At 43.8% G+C, this 10,250-nt stretch overlaps 1 protein-coding gene across 1 annotated transcript; it reads right to left on the bottom strand.

Moving 5' to 3' along the window:
* Window positions 1-9,477: 9,477 nt before the first annotated feature.
* H2AJ (H2A.J histone) lies at window positions 9,478-10,145 on the bottom strand. The gene is given in 2 exon segments (XM_082352613.1): window positions 9,478-9,657; window positions 9,660-10,145. Coding segments are annotated over 2 exon segments (441 nt in total). The 5' UTR covers window positions 10,027-10,145; the 3' UTR covers window positions 9,478-9,583.
* Window positions 10,146-10,250: the final 105 nt, after the last annotated feature.

The raw sequence follows: 10,250 nt of genomic DNA, 5'->3' as shown, positions 1-10,250 counted from the left end.
ATATTTAGGGACTTATTGTAAAACGAACCCATACCTTCAAATAATGGCTGTTGGCTTTCTTGTGTGAGGAGGGAATTAAAATACAGGCAGAGTACAAATCCAACGTTTGCTCCTAAGACCATTCTTTTTTTTTTTTTTTTTTTTATTTATTTATGGCTGTGTTGGGTCTTCGTTTCTGTGCAAGGGCTTTCTCTAGTTGCGGCAAGTGGGGGCCACTCTTCATCGCTGTGCGTGGGCCTCTCACTATCGCGGCCTCTCTTGTTGCGGAGCACAGGCTCCAGACACGCAGGCTCAGTAGTTGTGGCTCACGGGCCTAGTTGCTCCGCGGCATGTGGGATCTTCCCAGACCAGGGCTCGAACCCGTGTCCCCTGCATTGGCAGGCAGATTCTCAACCACTGCGCCACCAGGGAAGCCCTAAGACCATTCTTATTACAGAGTAACCCAAAGCACAGGAGGAGGTATTTCTAAATCCATATTTGTACTGAGTTTATCCATAAAAATACATGTTCATTTTAAAAACTTGAGGGTTAACATAAAGAAGTAAAGAATAAGATGAAAGTACCACTTTTATGGAGAAAAACCAAATAGAGCAACAGAAGTTGTTTTAAAAGATGCTTTGTGTTTATTACTTTTTATTTTTGTGTGTTTGTTTCCACTGATAGACCAGAACAGGGATCAGCAAACTTTCCATAGATATTTGGGGCTTTGGGAACTACAGAGTCTCTGCCACAACTACTCAACCCTGCCTCTGAAGTGTGAAACCTGCCGTACAGGCAGGTGGCCGGTCACACTCCACAGCCACGTGGGGAGGGACCCAGGAGAGAGAAACTCTGGACAGGTGGGCCTGTGAGGGAGTCAGGGCACCACTGAAGGCTGGAGGCCCAGCGTGTGTGGTTTCCCCCTAGGGAGTGCCGTGGGAAGGTGGTCCCCAGGGCGAGTCAGGGCCTGAGGTCATGCAGGGAATGTGCATTCTGGGCACGTGGCTGGAGTAGAAGCCACCCGGTGTCCTCGCCCCCTCACTGCTGACCCACCACAACAGGGCAGCAGCCTGAGCCGGCAAGAGTCATCCTTCCCTCCTGCAAAGGCCCTCAGTGCCCTCTCCCCACAGAGCCTAGCATCACGCTTCTGTAAGGAAGGCAGGCCCAGAGGAACTCCAACTACTACCACAGAGCCCGTATAAAGTTGGAATTTGGAGACCAGAGGCAATACATTTATAATCGGCACACGAGAGCATAAGGAAAATTCAGTCTTTTTACTTCCACTTCCACAACCTAGTTGTAAAATTACTGGCACAAATTCCTTTAACAGAAATCTATGGAATGTTTCTCAAGCTCCTTCTGGCGGGTGGTTAGGCCGTTAGCTCATGTGTATTAGCTGATGATAAAATTTCTGCGTGTCATTTTGTTCTTAAAAAAGTCTCAAGAGAACTGCAATTGACTGGCCGACTATGTTAGGGGTTTGTTAAATAGAACAAAGCTAAGAACTAGGAAGTAAGCAAAAAATACTCAGAAACTCTGACAGAGACAGTGGTACTCACTAAAAGATTCCATGTGCTCTTTTACGTTTTCCAGCCTTCTTTGCAGTGAGATGTAAGCATGAACTAGTTCTTTCCCGAGGCAAAAAGTGGGTGTGAGTTCCCTGCACTCCTACCCCGCTGCCGCTGGAAGAGACAGGAAGTACTTTTGTATGGCTGGCAAGTGGCATATATATGAAAGCGCCGCAGAAGAATAGGCTGGAATCTATGAATTTTATAGACTTCCTTTAAGGTCTACTTTTATGGAAGCTTCAGGTCATTCACCTTCAGGAACACAGGGATTCCATCTGTCCTGTTTGCTCTTGCTAGAACACTGTGTATCAAGGGTGTTTGTCAGTGGGATAACCTTTGTCGTGCTAGGAAAGGTCCGGTGACGTTCCTCCCCATAGCAGTGGCTGCCTGCTCATGTTATATTTGTATAACTAAGGGTCCGCCCCTCCGGATCCCCCGTTTACACGATTCCACCCTGTTCTATGCCCCTAAGGAGGATGAACTGTAGAAACTGCCTTAATGGGTTTTCTTACCTTTTGGCATCCATTTAGGCTGGGTAATAAGCACCGTGTAGGAGGAGGAAGGGAGGAAAGTGAGGTCATGGGAATTACTCCCCCGGCCCCTCCCCGTATGGTTGCCTTGGGTTAGCTTTTCCTGACTCTCCGTGTCATGCGGGCCCCTCCACACTACCTTCTCCTACCAGGTCTGGTGACCACACCCCTTCAGTCCATCAGCCGAGAGTGGTGGAGCCCAGCGGTCGCCAGCCCTTCCGTGTGCCTTCCCTGCATCACTATAAGAAGTCCCTTCATTAAACTGTCCTAAAATCACCTTTGGGCATGCCTTCTGTTTCCTGACAGGATCCTGGCTGACTTAGCACCTGAAAAAATATTCAATAGAAGATGTGTTGAATAAATAATATATAAAAGAGAGAGAAGTCACCGAATACAGATAACAAATGTGTTCATATTATAAAACTCCCAGAATAGTGTTCGGCGCATGGTAAATACATGCTTGTTAGAATGACATTTGCTTTTCTGAATGAGACCTATGGCTGTGATGGAGGGGACAGATTGGCTGCGAGGTGACAGACCCCAGGTGGGAAGATGCATCTTTCCCCACTGTAGGGGAAAGATGAAGAGTGCCAGACCACCGCGGGAGGGCCGAGGGGAGGAGTCGAGAGGTCTGTTCCAGAGAGAGAAAGCACAAGACCGGATAACCAATCTGATGTAGGGGATGAGGCAGAAAGAGGAACAAGAACGTGGGGTCTCCAGCTTAGGGCTGTGGTTGCCCGGCAACTAATTCGTTAGTCAGCGAATAAAGGCTGTGAAGCTGGCTTATTGAGGGTGATGGTGATTAAGAGCAGGAAAAAGATGACTCCGGCAGCTAACGTTTATGGAACGTTACTGTGTGCCAGGCATTTTCAGAAGTGCTTTACATGTATTAATTTATTTAATCCTTACTACAACCCTGTGGGGTAGCTAGTACACATTTTACAGATGTGTCTGTTGAGGTGAAGAATGATTAGATAAGTTGCCCAGAGTTACACAACTAGGGGAGCAGAAATTCAAACCTAGGTAGTGGGCTGGGGGAGGCGGGTGTGGAATGAAGGGAATTGGTCCAGTTTGGAACAGCTGAGGTTGAGACCCCAGTGAGATAACCTATGGCGATCTTAAGTAGGCTGGTGAAGTGTGAAGTTTAGAAGGCAGGCAGGGGATATATACCATAAACACTGACAGACAGGGGAACACAAAAGGGAGAGAGAAAATTGAAGTAGAAAATATAAGGTAATAATCACAACAATAGCAGTAATTTATTGAGCTTTTACCATACACTAGACACTAAATGCTTTATGATAAGGAAAAGATATTATTATCCCACCTTTTTGCACGAGAAAACCAAGACTTAGCAAGCTTATAAATAAATGCCTAGATTTTTATTGGTTTGAGTGCTTTTTTTCCTGGCGTAAGTTCAAATCAGAATAACTGGTTTCTGTTTGGGCCGGACAATGGGAAGCAGGAGATTGGAAGAGGGGAGAAAAGTGAGGTCACGGTATTTACTTAACATATACATTTAAATATATTAAAATTATGTATAATTATATATATAAAGTATATATAAATATAATTTAAATTTAAAACAATTTATTTTTAGAAATATTGATACATGAACTATCATGTGAAAAATACCAGGACATTTTTACCCTATGTGAAGACACGCAAAAAGATAAATTCAAGAGAAAAAGTTCCTTGATGAACATGAAAGCAAGGGGATGGTGTCAGAGGATTTGGATGTTTAAAGTACCTGAATGTGGGACTGAAATACCCACAGACAGTGGTTCCCTCTTTTGCGTGGTGCTTGGACACTGCCAACATTCGCCTTGGATGTCTTTGTCTACCTCCGCTGCTCAGCAAGTCCTCTTCTCAGGGTCACGCTTTTTTCTTTAGCTATTGAGAGAGGGGAAAACAGCCCATGACAGCTTGAAACCCTGGCGTTACTAGGAGTTGGCCTGACATAGCTGTACCATGGTATTACGTGGAACATAAACCATTTCACATGACACCAACACACAAGACCATTCCACCGTGAAAAATCAAAACAAAACCAAGAGATCTCTGTATCATATATGAACACAAAAACATAAGCATTATCCAAACCACAAAAATGACCAAACAGCCCCCTGTGTTGGCCCATATGCATTAGCATCTTCACCTATTACAGCTTTAGCCTCACTTCCTTCCTTGTACCTGATTAGCTGTATTAAGCTACCAAATCAAAGACTTACCTCTGTTCCCTACACAGTATGGAATCCTGGGCAAAGCCCCAGACCTATATCCTATACACAAACCCGAGCCCTATAACAAATCCTTTCTAATATATTAGACACCTCACATCTCCCCAGTATGTGTGCTCCCTGCTACAAAGAACAATAAACCCAACTTGTTAAACTACAGGTATGTTCCTGGTGGTCTTTGGCTGAAGCGCAAAGACAAAACTATGGATTCAACTAAAGTGCTCATTACTTGGACCAGGACTCTCAACTCAGTAATAGTATGAACATCTGGGACCCCTGGGCTTTTGACATGAACAAGATAGTTCATTTGACAAGTACTTTAAAACAGAAAGCAAGTAAACCCTTATGAGCACTTTGCTTGTCTGGTTTGCCTAAAAGAAAGATAATTTTGTTTAATGTAGGACTTATCCCTCCTTTGTTTCCATAATTTGGAGTTAGGCAGTGCTGGCTTTTTAATTGCATGGCTTGATAAAATTATCAAAGACCCCAGTTACTATCCAAACCCACTGTTAACCATTTTTTGTGTATATATATATGTTAAAATGTGTTTTTCAACACCTAAACTTTCTTTCCTCTCCCTGTAGAGAAAACAAAATAAAGCTTTACAGTGATAATTTCGTATCTGCCTGAAGCCAGCCAGCTTCCTTTCTTTTTTCATTTTGTTTTGTTTTGTTCCTCTTACTCTCCATTTCCCTCTCTTGGGAAACTAAACACTTAAACATTAACTAAGTTTGTCAGGGTCAAATTTCTCCTGCTTTAGTCATTCTAAAATACCTACATTGGCTTTATGAATTAATAAGTTGCTCTAACACAACATTGTAAATCAACTATAAGTCAAAAAAAAAAAGTTGCCACCATTTCTATAACTTCTTTAAAATTGAAACTTAAAATTAAAACATTGATTAAAATTAAAATATGTAAAAAGCTGTATTCAAATAAATGCGATGATAACAAAAGATGTATTCTCAAATGGTTCTTTGCCAATATTCTTCTCGGCTTTTTTAAAAAAATGTTTTTGGACTTCCCTGGCAGTCCAGGAGTTAGGACTCCACACTTCCAATGCAGGGGGCACAGGTTCAGTCCCTGGTCAGAGAACTAAGATCCCACATGCCGCTCGGTGCAGCCAAAAAATTTTTTAAATTTAAAAAAATAAAAAATAAAATTTTAAAAAATGTTTTTGCTGTCACGAGATATATATATATATATATCCCTCTAATTTCTGTATATGCAATGTGAAAATGCAAAGGGGAAAATGCATCTCCATTCCAGTGCCACTGGTAAAGTAAGCCAGCTTGCCAGCGTTCCCTGGGTAGGACAACGTAATAACTTTTAAAGAACATATTCTACTTACATGTCGAAATAAAGACAAATTAGGAAGTGTCTGGGAGCACAGCGATCCAAATTGTGAAAAATCTCCATCCCTTGACGCTCTCCTTCAGTCTGTGTCCTGTCATCTTCTGAAAGGCTGCTCTTCCTCGACAGGAGATTAGACCTCACAGATCCCACACGCCCTGTCAAGAGATTCACTTATAGACCTTTCCGTATATTCTCTAGATTTATATTCCCTCTGGATGATTTTACCCATGGAGACCATTGTTAATCATGACTCCCAGATTCTTATCTCCAGGCCAGACCTTTTCCCCTGGATTCACTCACATCTGGCCGCAGGTACATTGTCTTTTGACCCCCATGCTTTTGTGCGTGCTGTCCCTCTGCCTAGAACACTCTGTCGTGTCAGGCTCACTCTTGCACTAGACCCATCTCAGGTGCCACTCTCCCCCCCAGGCCGAGAAACACAGGTGCCTCTTCTCTGTTACTATAATACCCTGAGCATCTCCCTTTCTTAACGTGTAGCCTGCTAGATTATAATCATCTTTCTAATTATATGATAATCATTTTTCTTGACAGCCAGTTATCAATCATAGGTGTAACATGTAACATATGCTCAATAAATTGTTGAATGAACAGGTTCCATTTTTAATCTGAGTGGGTGCATTTAACAAGCTACTAATTCCAAACTAGGTTGTCCTTCAAGGAGGAAAAAATACAAATTCAGGTTCACAAGGTTCATTTCGCTATTTACAACTCTCTTTTCTGTTATAGATTGGGTTGTAGACGTCTTATAGCTAGTAAAGCAGCCATTAAGCTTGTTTTATGGTGCGCTAGATGAGAAGTCACAGAATTGCTAGAATGCCAGATGTTTACTAATTTCAATAGGTCCCGTGACTACTGCTACTTGCTCTAAATCCAGTTTCATATACTAATGGTTACTATTCATTGAGCACATTTCTATATGGGAAACTCAGTGCCTTCATTTACATTATCTCATTAACTCTTCCCCCAGATCCACTGATGTAACTATTATTATGCCCAATTAATAGATGAAACTGAGATTTAAAGAGACTGAGTAACATTTCCAAAATCACCCAACTACTAAGGAGGTGAGTGGATTTGACCCCAGGTCTCATTCCAGAGAGTAAAAGTTCTTAAACACCATAGTATATGACCTTTCAACCATCGGAAGGAGATTTGTGAAGAGTTTGCACATACTTATCACCAATTATGGGGCCAGACTAAACCTGTTGATTCCAGGAAGACAAAACTAAACAGACCAGTTCTCAGGGACACAAAGGCAAGACTGGCTCTGCAGGAAAAAACAAAGTATGAACAAATCCTGGCCAAGTCACAGCTTGCCACACTGAATGGCTTATCTCCACAGGAAAGCACATGTGTGTATACACGCACAACTATGGATTAGAAATCTACTTAGGACTAGAATTCAGGTTCCACCAGTTTTTGTCCTAAATCTTCTTCCATCGGGTCTCGTGCTTGAAAAAATATTGGCCTTTTAAGTTAACAATCATACATTGACAAGAACTGTTTGTGCATCAAAGATCCACAGGCTGAACTGATTTGGCAATGGGTATGCATTTTTAACTGCCAATAAACTATTCAGGTTTAAAAACCCCTCAAAAACAGAAATGGTGAGGGACTGACTGAAGCTTGCAGCAGGGGAAGTATTGGAGGGGAGCCTAAGAATCTCTGGGACAGTGGTGGTCAAGGTAGCATGAGGATGAGGTCATCACTGTACCTTGTATCTGGCCTGTTTTTATCTTCAGGTAACAGGGTTAGACTCCTGTGAATCTTTAGAGGGAAAAGAAAAGTTTTTCTTATAAATGTCTTATCCTAATTTCTTTACCATTTGGTAATAATCTTTCACGTGCCTCAAATTTTTTAGGAAATTAAGACGTAAATGTCAAAACCAGCACCTGATATACACTTTTTTTTCCTCCACCGCCCGTCACTCCACAAAGTGGTAACAATGAGAACTATTCCTAATAATTGGGCATTAAAAACAACAAAATCATATTAACTACAGTTACCTATTCCCTAACCTATAAAGGTAAGTCTATATCCCTGTAGAAAATGGTACTTCTTTCAATTTACTGAGCATCTAATATCTGGCATGCAATAAAGGAACAATCTCAGTCATTAAAATAGGTATTATGACTATTATTTTACATATGAGGAAGACTTCTGAATAGAAGGTGGTAAGTGGAGTAAACAGCTGGACACCTTGGAAACTGCCCTGGGTACACACCCTTGGTATTTTCTCACATTTCACATATTTATTAAAGCATTACTGTGCCATTAATCAACACAACCCCAATAGGCATTGTTGGAATGAGGTCATTACTTTAGGCCTCCTAACAGGGGTATGTGTGGCCTTCAATCTTGATCACATGGGAGAAGTAATCCCAACATTCATTCCACAAGCAACAGAGGGACACAAGTACTAGTGGAAGCTGAAGGGGAATTCTTTCTCTGATAGTAACTTATTTGTTCAGTGTCCTGTCTTCAGGACACTGAACAAATAAGTGAGCTTTAAGAGTCAAAATCTAGTTGGTCTCATCTACAGCTACACCCCCATCACCCATCACCTAGTACTGTGCATGGCATATAGAGACACTCAATAAGTACTGGGGAAGAAATAAAGATAGTCCATGTGAGAAAACGGCCCAACTACAAAACTACCAAGGATGAAGACATACTCTTTTTTTTTTTTTTTCCAAGAAGACTTCAACTCTGACTCACAGGAAAGATGAATCCGAAGACGTGAAATCTAAACGGGGATCTTTTTTTGTGGACTATGAGGGCCAGGACCAAGCTTGTAGAGAAGGGTCAATTAAGGACAGAATAGGATTGCTAGTGCGTAACTTTCAAATTCCTGATCTGAAACGTGTTTCTCCCCGCATTTATATCATTTGTCCTTGCCTTTTCTCACATCTCACATATTTATTAAAGCATTACTGTGCCATTAAGCAACACAACCCCAGTAGGCATTGTTGGAATGAGGTCATTACTTCAGGCCAGTGGTAGAACATAAGGGACAAGAGGGTGATTTGTTGTTATAAAGCAAAATCAAACCAATTACATTTCCACAGGAATCTAATATGGTGGAGATAAGACCATTATGAAGCTAGAAACTTGAGAAAATCATTTTTAAAGCTCATAAACATATGTAACTCATGACTAAAGGTGCTGCACTGTTCTGCAACATGAGTGTCAGTGGAACAAACTTCCAACCTCGTGACTCATGCTTCCGTACTACATATATTCCTGGATGTTTCCTTCATTTTAAAGAAATGTGAACATAAGCGTGTACATAAAAATATCTGATACCGAAAACACAACAGCTGTCAGGCCAAGAAAAATCTGTTGACACTGTGTCGTCTGAGCCACACTTCCAAGACGGCAAGTTATTTTACCTTTTGAAAAGTATGGCCGGAGAGACAACTTCCTGCCCAAGACCAGCTCGAAGCCACCGTCTCCCTCCTAGAACAGGTTCCTGAACTGCCCAAACAGGGCAGGGGAGCAAAGGCCCTGGGAAGGGAACGTAAAAATAATTCCCCCAGCCGCATTCTCACCTACTCTGTCTCTCCTCCGCCTTCAGGCGAGGAGGGAGAGTTCCCAACTCTGCCCACCTCCAGGCCAGTGGGTCCCTTCTGGTCTCCCTTATCCGCCTTGAGGGTGACCTGCGGACCAAAGCAGCCCAGAAAGTGGCTCAAGCCGACCCACCAGTACCTCCTCCAAAGGCCTCCCGGTTGCCCCCTGGGTCACCCGTCAGGCCCCCGCGATTACACAGTTCTCTCGACCAGACAACTTTCACCGACTTTATTGGCCCCCGACCCTCGCCGCCCATCTCCCCACTAGATCGCGCCGGCCCTCCATAACATCAACCGTATTCAAAAACACTGCGGGGTGGCTATGGCAAGAGCCTTTGCTGGGGAAGCCAGCTCTCCTGTGGCGGCGTCAGGGTCACTTGCTCTTCGCCTTCTGACTCTCCGTCTTCTTGGGCAGCAGCACGGCCTGGATGTTGGGTAGGACGCCGCCCTGGGCGATGGTCACTTTCCCCAGCAGCTTGTTTAGCTCCTCGTCATTGCGGATGGCGAGTTGCAGGTGGCGAGGGATTATCCTGGTCTTCTTGTTGTCCCGCGCGGCGTTGCCAGCCAACTCCAGGATCTCCGCCGTCAGGTACTCCAACACCGCTGCCAGGTACACCGGCGCCCCGGCTCCCACTCGCTCTGCGTAGTTACCTTTGCGCAGCAGTCGGTGCACTCGGCCCACGGGGAACTGCAGGCCCGCGCGAGAGGACCGGGACTTGGCCTTTGCCCGCACTTTGGCGCCCTGCTTTCCGCGACCAGACATGTTTGTCTCTCGCCTAAACCTCCAGCTACTTGAAACAAACCCCAGCAGTCCAGTTCCTAGAATGGGAGGGCGACGTACCACATCTGAACTACCTCCACCAACACTTTGCTGACACTAGGCAGCGCCTTCCCATTGGGCGAGGCAACAACCTCGGCTCCGGTGACCAATGGCAGGCAGGCTCTTCTCCCAATTAGAGCGCTGGCAGAAGGACCGCCTTCTCCACC

Source organism: Balaenoptera borealis (genome assembly GCF_965194805.1).
Source record: "Balaenoptera borealis genome assembly, chromosome: 13".
Lineage (NCBI taxonomy): Eukaryota > Metazoa > Chordata > Mammalia > Artiodactyla > Balaenopteridae > Balaenoptera > Balaenoptera borealis.
This window is presented reverse-complemented; position numbering and strand designations above follow the sequence as displayed.